The sequence below is a fragment of the Erpetoichthys calabaricus genome, chromosome 3 (genome assembly GCF_900747795.2).
Source record: "Erpetoichthys calabaricus chromosome 3, fErpCal1.3, whole genome shotgun sequence".
NCBI lineage: Eukaryota > Metazoa > Chordata > Cladistia > Polypteriformes > Polypteridae > Erpetoichthys > Erpetoichthys calabaricus.
Window position 1 is genome coordinate 94,898,042 of NC_041396.2, and position 16,443 is coordinate 94,914,484.

General features: G+C 36.6%; 1 protein-coding gene across 1 annotated transcript in view; it reads right to left on the reverse strand.

The window, feature by feature from the left end:
* Positions 1–332: 332 nt before the first annotated feature.
* Positions 333–16,443, reverse strand: part of scara5 (scavenger receptor class A, member 5 (putative)) — a 454,157-nt gene continuing 438,046 nt past the window's right edge. Inside the window, exon 9 of the mRNA XM_051924614.1 lies at positions 333–772. Coding sequence (XP_051780574.1) covers positions 639–772 — 134 coding nt within the window. The 3' untranslated portion in view covers positions 333–638. The remainder of the gene's footprint in view (positions 773–16,443) is intronic.

Consider the following 16,443-nt stretch of genomic DNA (forward strand, 5'->3'; position numbering starts at 1 on the left):
TACTCCTTCTCATACAGAAGTTGTAAAGAGGTCAGCATACATTTAAAAAAAGAGCCATCTTAACCTACCTACGTTTCTTTCTTTCTTGCTTGTTTGGCATTAGAGCCAAGTACTTCATACATCTTTAATGTCTTTTTATGTGAATCTCAGACATGATGTCTGTCTCGAGGTATATTCCCTGAGCTGATACATTGTCCAGGAGGATTTATAAAAACAAATAAGATCTCTATATGAATTGGTGCTAATCAAGGTTGTCCCTATATTATAGCATTGTAGTAATGACTACAAATAAATTTGGGCATAAATGAAATATGGTGACAATAAAGTGTTTTCAAAAAAATCTAGTAATTATGTAACTTTTTTATAATTTGAAAATAAAAATAAGCCTATTAAACAAAATATATTTTTCAATGCATAACATGGATCAAAGCAGGAAGACTAGAAAGCTCTGGTAATTGATCAATTTAAAAAAAAAAAAAACTCCTTGAAAACACATGAAAAAACTCATCATATTCTGGACAATGAAATAAGAATGGATAACCTTTTGAAGAACCACAAAAAAAAAAATCAAATACTTCTTGTGTAATCTGATGTATGACTGGTTTTAATCACAGATTAGTCCTTTCATCCTCAGTTCATTATGGATTGCAGGTGACGCCGGCATCTTCCACGTGTCCACAATTTGTCTTCCCCCAGCCTGCAAATCTGCATTGAATGATTGTGCTTTCTGTTCCGTTGCAAGCAACATCATCCATCCAAATGTAGTCCTTTCCTGAAATGATAAGACATTAAATGAAGGAGCCTAACTCACAAAAATCCTCAGGTAATGTGACAAAAATGTGGCTAACAATGACACATGAACGCAGTATTTACAGTTGTATACTCGGCCATTACACTGCACTGCACACCGCTTCCCTCTTGATAGCCATGACATCCCGATCACATTGAAGCAATAACTACAAAAGAACTCCCACCCTCCACCTTGTCTTACCCCAGCCTCCCTTGTGAGCAACGCCATCGTGCCATGCGTAGCTGTATATTGTTCTGTGTTTAATCACGGTTGCCCTAAAGCAATATGTGCTCAGTACAGTATTCAAGGCAAAGCTTTTAAGAATTACTTTGTAAGAAAAGTAATGTATTACATTTACAGGTTCACCTTGGATAATGTAAATCGGGGCACACATAATCAGAGTTCTACTGTATATAGTATTATAAAATCTTAACTTAAAGAAAAGTTAGTTTAATATGATAAAAAACAGAGAAATCCACAATGATGTTTCACATGTAATAGTCAGGAAGAACAATAGCTGTGCTGTAGTGTTTGCAGAAAAGTCCAGATGTCTGATTTGCTTCTTGCACAATTATTTAGACTGGAGTTTAACATTATCACTCCAGGTTATTTATTTGTTTAGGTATGTGGTACACTGTATTAACCCCAGAGGGGAAATTGTCTTTTCTAGAAGTATGTTATTAGTATTATATACATTGCTCTGTTCCTAGATGTACTATTTTGACAAATGTCCTACCCAGACCATGAGAAAAATATAAATGGCTTGAGGGGAAGCCTTAATTATTACTAGTGTGTGTATTTATACAGTACTTCACCAAAAACAGCACAGTAATTTGAATTCAGACTCAACCACTCTAAACAGAATGCCACCTTTCATTTTTCAATGAATAACTTTTCTAAGTATACCTTTTTATTTTCAGAGTATACTATTTGATATTGAAGCAGATATTTTCTTTCACATAATATTTTGTTTTTTCAGCAACAGTTTTTTTTTTGGATTGTGTATTCAGGTCTACTATAGTATAGTAGGAAGTGTTTTCCATTATTTGGTCTTATCCATTATTTATAGTAGTAAAAATACTCACCCATTTGAACACAATGCCCATATCTGGTTGTTAGAGAATGTGTCATTCTACATACCGTATATACTTGTGGATAAGTCAGGACTTGATTTTACCGTATAATTTCTAATATGTTACTGTATAATGTCGGTCATATAAGTTGAATGCGGAAAACTCATGCCATTGGTCCAAGAGATTATGATATGCTAACGTCTACCTGAGAGAGTAACCATGGAGTGCGCTGCCTTTTTTTCTCTATGTATTGTGCCTACGTGACCACACAGTAATACCCAAATTATTCCGAAGTGACATTTGCACTGATTTGTGTTTTTTGTATCTCACACCCTCATACACCTTTATCATAAGAGCATCTCTTATCTACGATGGAGCGTTCGATCAGAAGAAAATATACAGCTGCTTTTCAATTAAAAGTTGTTGAAGTGGTGAAAGAAATTGGTAACTGCGCTGCTGCAACAAAATTTGATGTGTCTGAGAAACTGATGCAAGATTGGAGGAGGCAAGAAGATGTAAAAAAAAAAAAAATTAAGTGTCGCATTTTTGAACAGGCGCTTAAGTCGGGGTCTGAATTTATGATCGATTTTTCAGGTTTCAAGACCCGACTTATACGCGAGTATATACGGTAGTTGTTCTGTACTTACTTCATTAGTTTGTGTTTTATTTTTGATGGTTTTCAGCTCTGTGGAATTTCTCTCATACTCTTCCCCTAAATGGTGTTTTTCAATTAATTAGTGTTGGATTTGCTTCCAATGTTGCTTTTTATTTGTATTGTTATTTTTTTGAGGAGCTAGACAAACCATACGTGAGGCTTGTAACTGATGTGATTATTTAACCTGAACTTGTGTGAAACATTTTTAGTGCAAACAGTTGGACTGCATAAAACTTAATAAGCAGCATGTGATCTAATGCTGCTCAATTATGTTTATCTCTGTTGTAAGTTGATTTGGATAAAAGTATCTGCTATGCCAATAAATGTAAATGTAAATATTGAAGTTCTGGTCAGACACCAGAAACCCTCTGTGAAGGTGGAAATGCACTTATTATTGTTGTCCCCAAACAGCCACTAGAGGGCAGACATGCAGTCTGGTTCTCCCTTGTACAATGGTGAATGGAACAGGCAAACCACCTGATTAGGAGAGAGTCATGCATATGCAACACCGGGACCTTGGATGGTCTTTGGGTAAACTGGAAGTGCTTGCGATAGGAAGTACTGGCGGGGAAAGGCTTATTAGCCCTATTCACTTACATGGCCTGTAAACTTGAAGTTGAGAAGCAGCAGCGAAACAAAGACTCAACTGACTGGAGGAAGGAAGGTCAAAAGTAAGAGGAGGAATGAATCGGGAAGAATTTGAGCAGGAGAAAAGTGAATGTTAATTGGTAAGTGAGCCAGCCATCCCACAGTGGAGTCAGCAGGTGCTTTGATCAGTTAGGTTTTGTCGTTTTACCTTATATTTTCTCATAACATATGTCCTACTGTAATTATGCCTTTATTTATTAAGGAATCACCCTTTTCTGTTTTTTACTTTGGATTCTGTGGTCATAATTTGGGTTTAGTATGACTCTTATATGCCCCATAAAGTCCTAACCTGTGACGGAATAAAAGTAGGTTAAATTAATATTGTGGAATAATATGGCAAATTCTCCTGCTTTCTATTTTGATTAATAACATTGAAACAGGGATGTGTTATCCTGTGGTGCAAGTATCACCAGCTGACCATGTCCGACTCTCTGTAGTAGGAGTACAGAGTATTCCCAGCTGTTTAAAGTTTCGTTCATAAACTTTATGCTGTCAGCTGCACAAAACTGCCTTTGTCCTCCTTAAATATCAATCTTTGCTCCCTGCTGAAGTGGTGTTGCTCCAGCTTACCCCAACTTCAAAGTTCAAGCAAGCTGTGGCCAAGGTAATCTTTAGGAGGCCAAGCCATCAAGTTTGTATTGTACCATTGAGCTTTATTTGACACTGTAGTACAATATTTATTGTGGTCTGCTTACATTCCTTGTGTAACCAAAAGGACAAATACATTGCCTGGCCTGCATGAAGAGACTGACCATTGCAGCACATGGCCTTTCACCAAACAGCCAAAGGCTCCTGATAAACAACCCACTGAGAAATAGCAGCAATATCTGCTAGTTAATCCAAAAGCTCCAGGACTAAAGTGTCTTGAAACTTCAGAGTTATCCTTGTACACAAAGTTAGGAGAGTAACAGAAAGTTCAGGACCGTCACACCTTCATAATAAATAACACTCAACTACATTCTGGTCCTTTTTTCATGACATATTCATCTTACCAGGCTTCTATCTGTCAGGATGTTTGGAAACCAACATGCAAAGAACACTGAATCTGAATCCGAAGAAGATATTGAATTTTATTGACCCATGAGTGCTAGAGTGGAGCTCTCTGTCTTAAAGAGCCACTGTCTGTTCTATTGGTGTGAATAATGTTTTTCTGATTCCTGTTTTGAGTTCAACATTACATTCACATTGACTCACGTAGCTGGTGCTTACAAAAGAGGTAAACATAACTGAGTAAACCTCAGTATGAGGAAGAAGTGTTACAGGACAAGGTTACAAAACTGATCATCGCAAGTGAAGACTCTAAACCAAACAGAACTACACAAGTCAAGTTATTCTTTTCTCAAGTACTAAGAACCTTACATCAAAATTATTATCAATTACAAAGATATTTAAGAACAAAATAGTCTAGAAATATTTTTATATTTACATTTATTTGCTTAGCAGACATTTTTATCCATGGTAACTTGAAAAGGAGGTCAACATAACAGAGCAAACATCAGTCTAGGGACTGTTAAGAGTTACAGGCCAAAGGTACAAAAATGATCTCAAGTGAAACTTAGAAAACAAAGTACAACTTAGTTACAGTTAATAGATTACAAAAACTAACAGCTAATATCAATTAGACAGAAATAAACACTTCTTACACACATCGAAGGAGTCAGCAGCTCAGATGAGAGGTGGGCCATTCAATCCACCAGTTCGGAGCTACACATTACAAACAGTCTGGACTGAGATAGCAGACCTGAGTGGGCGAGTAGAACCTGACGAGTGTCTTCATATACTGTACATACTGTATGTGCTGAGCCACTGAGTACTCTGTAGACACAGATCAAGGATCTGAACTTAATGTGTGCTGCTACAGTGTGCCAGTGTAGAGACCTGAAAAGAGGAGTGACACGCACCTCTTTCGACTGTTTGACTCATCTGCTGTGGCTTTGTAGTACAAGCAAGTAACCCCCCATGTGTATTTAATCCTGCGTGTGTGTGTATTTAACCCACACAGTAGACATTAAGGTAATTACTACTTCAAGTTGGCCTCTTTGCTGCTTTTCTATAGAATTATTTGAGTTGGTTTGTCTTCACTGTGCTACTCATGACCTCAGTTTCTCTCAGCTCTTTTAATAGTCATGCAGTTTACTTCGTTATGGACTTAAGTTTCCAATTTGTGTTGAACACTATGAAAACATTACTATAATTCTAAATAAAGTATGTGTGCTGCCAATCCAAAAGGCTAAAGTGTTTTTTAAAAATGTTGTGCCAAACAACATGGACTCAACTACAGTACTGCTATCTGCAGGACCAGACTGGTTTGCCATCTTTTTAAAGTTTGTGCAGAGAATTGTGATTCTTGGCACTGTGGTTTTGTGTTTTGGAAAAATGTTGTAAACGAAAGTGGTTGGGAACAAAACTTTCTTTAAAAGGTATTTCTTTAAAAATGTCATTTTTATTTTTAATTTAACTCTCTAATCTTTGATCAATGAAGGAAATCATCCAATGTACACTCAGCAATACCCTGTGCATTTTCACTCTCCGGCACTTAACAGATGTTTATTTCAGTTAAGTGAACACTCAGCATGTCTTTTTATCCTTTATAAATTTAGACCACCCATGTGAGGTGCGCTGCCAATGACCTTGATCAGAGTATGAAGAGAGCTGTGGGACTCCTGGCCCAGATTTTCTATTATAATTAGCGCTCATTAGCATACAACCAGTTGCCAAGTCTTTAGTCTGGAAGACAGACAAAATTTGCAGTCAATGCAGCTCTCCACAGATCAGTTGGAGATGGAGAATCTAGACATCTGACATCTAGACATTTGTTGTGGACATCTGTAGGGAGAAATGCACACTAAAACAACAACAGAATATCAGTGGGGGCATTTAGCTGCTCCTTGTTTATTGAGCTACACATTTCTGGTGACTCGACTTGAATTTGAAACATAGAGATAACATTGAAGGTTGCACAAGAGTGCTTACAAACTGTGATTGTTCATTATAACTTGTATGTTGTATTTCTATTCCATGATATATGTTTCATTAGTAGCACTGCATAAATTGTATGTTGATGCTACCATAATATCTTTGTATTTGATGTGTTTGTGCCCACACTCCCTGTTTTTTCCATGTTGTCAGATCACCTGACAGTAAAGGTGTTTCCTTTAAGGGCAATACCTCCCTAGTTGGAATAAGTTCTTTTGTAATTGCGGCGTTTTAAGTAACCGAAAACTATATAGATATGATATTAAAAGGCGATATCCCTCCCATAGTGATACGGTGGTAAAAATCACATAAGAGAAAATAACAGCTTTCTTTAATGACGATTTATGCGGCATAACAGACGAGGAAGCCATGACAACACTTTGTGTATAGTTTGTCATTTTTGTCACTGCGCTGAAAGGATTTTCAGGACGGATGACGTTATCACCCATCTGTCCAACGGCTTTGAAGTATTTTGCTGCTGTCCAAGTCTTTATACATTGTCTTCTCCATGTGTAGGCCCTTACTTAGGTTCCAAACAAGGAAAGGAGAAGATTCGATTTCATCTCAACATACAGAAATAGTACAATGCCCATTTTTGTAGTTGTACCTTCTCTCTTCAAATGCTTATCTAGCAATTCTAAATGCGGAGCCCCTTTGTACTAAATCTGGCTCAGCTATACATGTACAAAGAAAAGAAAAACAGATTTAAAATGTCTGCACAGAGACAGTGACATTAAACTTAATATTATAACAAAAGGTAACAACTAACCCTTCAAGATGTTTTTCTAATGGAGGATAGGAAGAAATATCAAGACCAGCTATGTAACTGTTATCTGTAACCTCTTGTTTGTTTCACTATCTGTATTGTACTCCACATATTCAATCCTAGGGACCGCTCTCTAATGGCAGGCTGTGTTGCTGACTGGGACTGTCTTTTATTTCATTCCTTTACTTTAAACCAGTGTCGCCACCAATAGAGGTAAAAAAAAAAAGAAATGGGCAATCTAGGTCTTGTCTCACTAGTAATCTTCAAACAAAGGCACTGACTTATTATTTTACCAGAAGATCATATTAATTGGCATCAAAAACATTAACATCAAATATATGGTGATAAAAGAATCACATAACATGGGTACCTTAATTCTTGGTCCAGTCCAAGTAGGAGTAATAAGAAACATAAGAAATTTGTCAAATGAGAGGAGACCATTCAGTTCATCAATCCCGTTTATTTACCTAATCACGAAGCTGTCCCAATATCTCATCCAGATATTTCTGAAAGGTTTAACTACATGTCTTGGTAGTTTGTTCCAGATTACCAAAAATCTTTGATTAAAGAAGTGCTTCCTGGCTTCAGTCTTAAATGCCCTTCCCTTTAATTTCCACCGATGTCCTCGATTACGTGATTCAGCCTTAAACTGAAAGAATGTTGCTGAATCTACTTTATCAATGCCTTTGAGGATTTTAAATACCAGGATTAGGTCCCCACGCAGTCTCCTCTGCTCGAGGCTGAACAGGTTTAAATCACTGAGTCTGACAGACTGTCAATCTGTCAGCACAAGTCCTGGGATGCACTTAATTCCTCTCCTCTGCACAGCTTCAAGTGTTGCTATATGTTTCTTGTACTGTGGTGACTAGAACTGCACACAATACTCCACATGCGGTCTTTCTAGTGCATTATATAGTTTCAGCATAATGTCCCCTGACTTTTACAAGATGCCGATGACCAATCCACTCCCAGAAGGCTTCTTTTCTTGCAGATTATGGGTTCTCAGGCAAAATGAAAAAGAGACCGAGCAAGAAGGAGATATAGAACTCTTTGGCAGTCTCAAATGCATCGTGGGACTCCTGTACATCAGCTCCCTGTTTCTTGCTCAAAAATGGTTCCAGAGCGCAGTGAATATTTCAGACATCGTTACCAAAACTTCATGGTTTATTCTTTGAGATTCACAGCTAAGTAAGTGAAAATTATAAAACTTAAAAAAAAAAACCTAAATCCCAGCTTCCCAAGCACTGAACTTCTGTTCATCTTGACAAGACTTCAAACAAGAAGCAAAACTCCTTTTACCTGAATGATTTAAGGTGCTCCCGCCTAATCTTTAATCTGAGTGTAATTTTCTCTTTTTTAAAATATATCACATCCTCTTTTTTGTTATATGTATGCAGCACAGGTCCTTTCACATACCTATTGCTGTTTTTACTGTCTTTAACTATTTCAGAGTAATGTAGACAATTTCTTATTGAATCACAGTTAATGCAAGGTTATACAAATTATGCTCATTTTTTCCTTTGCTTGTTTTTCTACATTACTGCATGCAATGGATTTATGTTTTTGGCTGTTTGCATAACCATATATGAGGTGAGACGCAAAAATAACCGGATTGGTAAAAAAAAATATATTTATTGATGAATTACAGCATTCTAAACATTGTCACCTTCTATATACTCCCCTTCCCGATCTCTGCGCCGCTCCATATGTATCTTCCATTGATTTAAACAATGCCGGAAGTCTTCTTGCTTGAGGCTCTTCAACAGGCTTGCCGTTTCTGTCTTAACTTCATCCATGGAAGAAAAATGTGTTCCCTTCGGGTCACTTTTGGTTTTCGGGAACAAGTAAAAATCACAGGGAGCTAAATCAGGTGAATAGGGAGGATGATCAAGGACAGGAATGTTTTTGTCAGTCAAAAACTGCTTTATGGAAAAAGCATTGTGCGCGGGAGCTTTGTCTTGTCTTGTCTCACTCTTTGCTTTTTTTAGCCAACATTAAAGCGGCAACTCGTGTAGCGATTGTTGTGCAAATACTGACTGGGCTATTCACAGGATATACCTAACCGGTCGGCGGTTTGAGAGGGCGTGTAGGAGGGGATATAGTTCTATGATTCACGTCCAGACGACCTCCAGATGGTTTTCCAGGAAAGCCCCAAGCCCGGTCTGATTATTTTTGTGCCTCACCTCATATATGATTTTTATATGCTAGGTTATTGTGTGGCCTGCTGGGAAATGTGGTCATTAGAATTCAATTTTTTTTTAGGAAGACACAACAAGAGGGCATGGACTGCTACTTTGTCAGTAGAAATGCCACCACGTGGGGAGCTGAACTGAATCAAACTGGATGAATCTGTGCAGTGATTGTGGTGATATACTGTAAATGTTCATGGAATTATTTGGATAAAATGCAGTAGGCGCAGTTCACAAAACCTTTGCCTACAGATTTTCATTCTGTGTATGTGTGCATTTTTCATTTATTGCCACTTAGTTTATTCAGTATAATAACTGTCTAGAGAAGAAGCAGTGGAGCTAAAACTACCTTTGCATAAGTACATTGTTTAATTATGTATTTATTGCTCCCAGAAACAGTGAAAAACATGAGAACAAAATTAGTCCTTAGTTAACTTCAGTCACTACTTATAGCTTTTACTACTGTTATATGAATTGTAGAGCTCAAAAAAATGACATTTTAGGTAACATAAAAGTTGTGTTATTAAACTTCCTGTAACACAGAACCTGATATTCACAGTTACCTTCTATCAACAAGCAACAAAACCTCAAAGGGATCCAGTGGATAGGCGAATCAACCGTACATCACACCCTACCCAAGGTACGGCATATGAATACATTCATCACATCTGGCAATAAACCCGTGATGGGCAGATAATGTAAAATCTGGGACATGGTGCTGTCCCACAGACTCCCAAGGCCATTGGTCAAGACTGTAAGTCTACCATTGAAACAAACTGAAGTGAATCAACTTTCTAAATCCAGGAAACTGATACGCTGGATGTCCACTATTAGGGCTGTGGAGTTAAGAACAGACAATGAATGGCATATGACATGGTTGAATAAAGAGACACGAACAATTGTGAGCTAAATGGTGAGATAGTGGAATTTGTCACCAATCCTATTTATTAGGCTTGTAAATGTATTCTTATTTTGCCTACAATTGTTTATTTTTGGCTATTATAATTTTGTCTGATGCTAATATTCATATGCCACCATTTTGTGGGAACTTTTTTTATTTGGGCACTGCCATTTTGTAGTTCAAATGCTTGGATGCTGCTTTGTTGTTTGTAGAGACAGCCCCCAGTTTTTAGTCACATGATATATAGCTTCACTGGGACAGTTGTGATTTTTGAATGAGAATCCACATCTGGGGACAACTTGAGTGGTGGTTCTGAGGCTAAGGATCTGTGCTGGTATCCAGAAGGTTGCCGGTTCGAATCCCCGTCACTGCCAAAAGAGATCCTACTCTGCTGGGCCCTTGAGCAAGACCGTTAACCTGTAGGACCGTTACATGCTCTGTGGAGATGTCTCAATAGGGATATTTACTGATTGGTATGCAATGAGTATAGACATCTGCATTTCCTGTGGCTCTTCATTATCTACTCATTTAATGACAGTTCTTTTCTTCCCCCTTTTTATTAGGTATGACACACTGTTTACTTTGAATTCATATTTTCATGAACATAGCTGCCAGTTCTTTCAACCCTGCATCTAACACTATCATCGTACTTGTGAATAACATTTACCACTAGTCCCTTGATGTCTTTGAATACTAATGTATAATATGATTTTACAGAAAGGTTTATCCATGCAACAAATTATGCTTATTTTTAACACTTGCGCGCCATACATACGACACACATCTATATTTTGAATAGTCTTTTTTGGTTGAAAACAGTTTATTGTAATCACAAGCATGCTCTCTCTCAGATCTGGTTAACAAGAGCGCCATTACTCTTTGCAATTAGAAATCACCGTCCCTACTTTGAGCACCGCCTTAATGAGGTGTTGGATGAATTGAGAAATGTGACACTCAGAGAGCCATTTAAATGTTCATGGTTGCTTCCTGCTGTATGTATTATACTTTTGGGTCCATGAGACTACATGATATATGAACTGTGATTTTACATTCTAGCCCCTATAAAATTTGATGACACAGTAATTATCCTATTCAAGCCAATGTATTAAACATCTACAAAGCAAGACTTTGGGTTAGTGATTTTGTTACACAAAGGATACTTTTTGTCTTGTTTTTCTTTGATTCTTGCTACTTGTTTTGGACTTTGTTGTTCAGCTTGTTATTCACTTATTGACATTCTGAGATTTGGCTCATTCTCAGACTTCTTTTCACCTTGCCCCTTTGTAGTAGTTCATCTCTTACAATTTATTTAGACCTAATCACTCATGACCTTGACATCATAACAGGAATAACTGATAAATAAACAGCCTGACCTGGTGAAGTCTGACCATCCAATGAATAACTGAGTCAATGAAGATGTTTAGTAGGTAACTACACCTTCTAGCCCAAACTAGGCCAATGTTTTGAGGAGAACAGGACATTCAGCCAAACAAGTGTGTCAATGCTTTCCATCCCCTTTTTGCTAAATATCATCAAGTCAAGATTTGAAGGTCTTCAAAGTGCTACTGTCTACCACACTACTTGGTAATATATAGCACTACTCAGTAATTTAAATTGAAAAAAGACATGTTATAATGGACCTCTGCCCTTCGTCCTTAATTTTGTCTACCTGCATTCCTGCAACCGTCCATTCTGTGCCAAATGCATAGTATTTTTAAGATATTAGAGTTACATGGTGCATGGGTAGGATACCTTAAAATGGGAATCTCAGCTAGAGACTTTGCTTGAGCATTTGCATTATTGCCTTTTGCAAAAGTCGCAATCTTGAATTCTTCATCCTTTAGCGATTTCTTTGTCAGTACATTGCATTTTTTGATCTTTAGCCTTTCTGTTGGATTTTTAGTTTTGCTTAGTGATTTGGTTCTTATTTAGATTCCTGTTAGTCAAGTATTCCTGTTGAATACTGTTTTTGAAATATCCTTTTTTGGCTTTGACATTGTTATCTACTCATTTCTATGTATGACGGCACCCCTGTTTTTTTGGAATAATTTTTGCATTACGAACTAATTGAAATTAACATTACTTATTTCATCATTGTGTCTTCAGTTTAATATAAATAAAAATAAATATACATCACTAAGGAAATAGAGCGTAACAAATGGTGAAACAGTATTCGCTTACTGGTAATAGCATTGTTATCACTATTCATTTCTACACATGAGTCTTCATAAAATAAAAACTAGACACAACATGTTTTTTCTCAGGTGTGGCTCCTACACTGGACCAGCTGGTATTTCAAATATTGTTCAAATGCAATTCAGCTCAGTGGAAACTCTAAATTGGCTTTGTATGAGAACGTGTGGAGATCTATGCAAATATGCCCTTGCATCTTTTTCAGGTTTGGAATCTTCCATTTCTACAAGAATAGTGTCTGTTTTTTAGCAACCAAAACGTGGATGAACATGATTAAAAGTAGATGGATGGGGAGTTACGTAGGGAAAAAAATGACATTGTTATTTTAAGGATCTGAGCTCACAGGAATGTAAATGACAGAGAGAAGGTATTTGTGTGTTTGGCACTCGAGGAGAATAGCAAGCAAAGAGCAACATACTGTAGAGACAGTCCGTTAAAAGACAGGAGTAGAGTCAACAAATCCTGAGAAGGTCTATGTGTACATACCAGGGTTAGCAAATGAAGATGATAAACTACAGGATATCTATTATGAACCTAAAAAGAAATTAATTTAGAAAATAAAACAAGTGATGAGAGACTGACTGCTGTAGATGTCAGTAGAGGAGAGTACAAAGACGTTTGCATTTCTGGTACAGCAGGAAGCAATGAAAACAAAGAAAGACAAGTTCTCTATGTGAAAAATTAGTTTGTGGAAGCAATTATGTACTTTAACATGATTGAAGATGGATGTACCAAACTGAATAGGTTCATAAATGGTGCTGAAAGTAATATAAAATGAGTTTGGAGTTGGTCAGGAGTATATATTGATTTTGAAATTATTAAAGTAAAGACTTTAGTGTTTTTGGTAGAACTGTATTTATTCTAGCTTCCATAAACATTGCTAAGAATAATGCACTGATTTGATTTTACAAAATTCTACTGGATAGCTGTCTGGGCCTACAATTTTTCCGTTCTGCAGTGAGTTTATGGCATCTTGTAATTTCGGTCAGTTTCAGAAGTTTATCAAATTCTTCTTTACAGAGGAATAGAAGATCAATCATCAAAGCAAAAATATGAAACAAAAATCTAAATTGAACAATACTAGCTGGCAAATTGTAAACCTGAAATCTAAACAGAACTAAAAATCTAAACACTCTAAATCTTTTAAAGAGAGAATTCACAATCTTGGACAGTGCATTCTAGCATGGCCCTGGTTTTATACAGTCATGCCAGTGGTGTAATATAGTACATTTTCCCAGTCAAGACCCCTTATAACTGTTTGTTGTATTGTGACAACTGGACCACAAAATGGCAGTGCCGATTAAAAAATCAAAATGGTGTTACATCTTTTTACATATACAAAGATAAATAAACTAATTTAGAATGGAATACAAACACAAATGGGAACAGAAACCTAGTGCAGCAATGTTTAGAGTGACTAGGAAAAATTCAAAATGTCCACAAAAAATTTGTTAAGCCTGAAAAAATTAACACAATCACAACAATAACCCCATTTACTTCCATTCTTGAATTATTTTCTTCCCATTCAGTAAACTGAAGAACTTAGAAAACTCAGAAACATTTTTTTATTTTATACAATGAAAACCGCCTAAAGACACTTTATTTCCTAAAGCCCACTTATTCCATCAAAGGCTGACCACTTATTCCATCAAAGGCTGACAGCACTGGGTAAAAGTAGGAATTAATTTTGGCCAGAATGCAGTCCATTCTATCACACACATATACTGTGACCATACTAGAGCCACCAATTAGCCGAACATGCACATCTTTGGAGATATTAAAACACAAACATGGGGAGAACATGCAAACTCAACGCAGATGATCAAATGTGCAACTTTCAAACCCCAGACAGTAATGCTAACTCCTATGACACCAATTATGTAACACATTTTACATTTATTTTTAACAATTAAAGCTCAGGCACATTAAAATAACTTGCTTAAGGGTTGCCGTATATATACTCACAGATAAGTTCTCCCCCGGATATGTCGGGACTTGATTTTACCGTATAATTTCTGGTATTTTATAATGTCAGTCGTATAAGTCGAATTCGGAAAACTCACTCTATTGGTCCAAGAGATTATGATATGCTAACGCCCACCTGAGAGAGCAACCACGGAGCACACTGTCTTTTTTTTCCATGTATTGTGCCTACGTGACCACACAGTAATACCTGAACTATTCCAAAGAGACATTTGCACCTTTATCGTAAGAGCATCCCTTATCTACGATGGAGTATTTGATCAGAAGAAAATATGAAGCTGGTTTTAAATTAAACGTCATTGAAGTTGCGAAAAAAATTGGTAACAACAAAATTCGATGCGTCTGAGAAACTGATGCGTGATTGGAAGAGGCAAGAAGATGTAAAAAAAAAAAAAAAATTTAAGTGTCACATTTTTGAACAGGCGTATAATTTGGGGTCTGATTTTATGATCGATTTTATTGGGTTTCAAGACTCGACTTATATGTGAGTATATGCGGTACTCAATGAGCCAGAGGTAGGGAAAGAAGCAGTAAATCTCCAACTGGAAGTTCAGCTCCAGCTTAGACAGCACTCTTTACCCCTTACTGATTTACCAAACTCATAAAGGTTATGAGTGAATTAATTATGAATATTTTTTATCATCATAAACCAATTAATGTACTGTGAGCAAAGAAAAATATAGAATAATAACTTAGTGTACTAAAAGCTTGAGAAGTCCTCCCGTTAGAACACTTTTTTACAATCAAAGATGGTCCTTTTACAAGCCTTTTTTTTTGGATCTGCGGGATTTAGCTGCCCCATTTCAGTCTTACCTCAATGTATTAATTATTTTTCACAAGCAGTCACTGACAGATTGTGGAATGATAAAAAATTTTGAATCAATATCTTAAATAGTAATTGAACAAAAAGTCTTGGGCTGAGGGCCTTTTGACCTAGTCAAAGGGAGTGCAATGAATATTTTGTACTTAGATAAACAAGTCTAAATCGCCTTGATGAGTACTATCTGTGTGCGTTTGGGTGGATGGAAAATATGTTATGCAAACCAGCTGATGCTAAGAAACTGTATATATATATATATATATTTGCAAGTATAAGAGTTCTTTGTGTTAACCATATGAATGCATTAAGATTGTTAAGGTATGTGATGTGGGGAAGTTAAAAGGTTATTAAGCATTAGAGCCTAGGTGTTGAAAATAACCGTAAGATAAATAAAAGAAATAAACGAAGGGTGGGTCAGCTCTTAGGAGATTACACCCTGTCTTAGTTAGAGAAGAAGAAGTTACTCCACCAGTAAGGAAGGACTGCTTGTGAAGCTGCAAATATAAGATAAGCTCTGCGATAATTGTGTACGTGACTGAAAGAATATAAAAACCTGCTGAAAAAGAGGAACAGGGCTGTGACGTGATACTGTCAGTGACAAGCTGACAGGCTCTGCACAGACTCTTTGCTCACCAAGAATAAAGAAATTGCTTTTTTACTCTACATCTGCTGTCTGCCCGCTGTTTGCCTCGAACCTTCGTCCACAAGATCAAGACAGAAAAGCTGTTAAGTCAAAAGGAAAGTGTGTTGCAGTAAATCAAAAACATTCAAATACACTTTTATCTTTCTTTTATGTAATAGTCAATTTGTAGTATAGAAAGGAACCCTATTTTTTCACTCTTTTTTGTATCAATATTTTTTGGTTTCTGTCCATTCCATATTTCCTATATTTATTTGCATTTTCTTTATGATTATACACAAACTGATTTATGGAACTGTGACATGTTTCAATGTAAAGCCCAAAATCAACTCAGGAGTGAATTTCTTGCAATTTAATATATTTGTTGCTGCAATTAATAAAAATATTGGTTTTCTGCATGTTCCTGTTAACACATCTGTCAGGTGTCGGGCTAGCTTCAAAAAATGTTTGATATATGATCCAGGATTTATTAAGGATACTAAATCTATTTACAAACAATAATATAAAATAAAACAAAGATAAAGGTTTTTCAAAGCAGGAACAGGTTCATACAGTTAGGTCCATAAATATTTGGACAGAGACAACTTTTTTCTAATTTTGGTTCTGTACATTACCACAATGAATTTTAAATGAAACAACTCAGATGCAGTTGAAGTGCAGACTTTCAGCTTTAATTCAGTGGGGTGAACAAAAATGTGAGGCAACTAAAGCATTTTTTTTAACACAATCCCTTCATTTCAGGGGTTCAAAAGTAACTGGACAATTGACTCAAAGGCTAATTCATGGGCAGGTGTGGGCAAGTCCGTCGT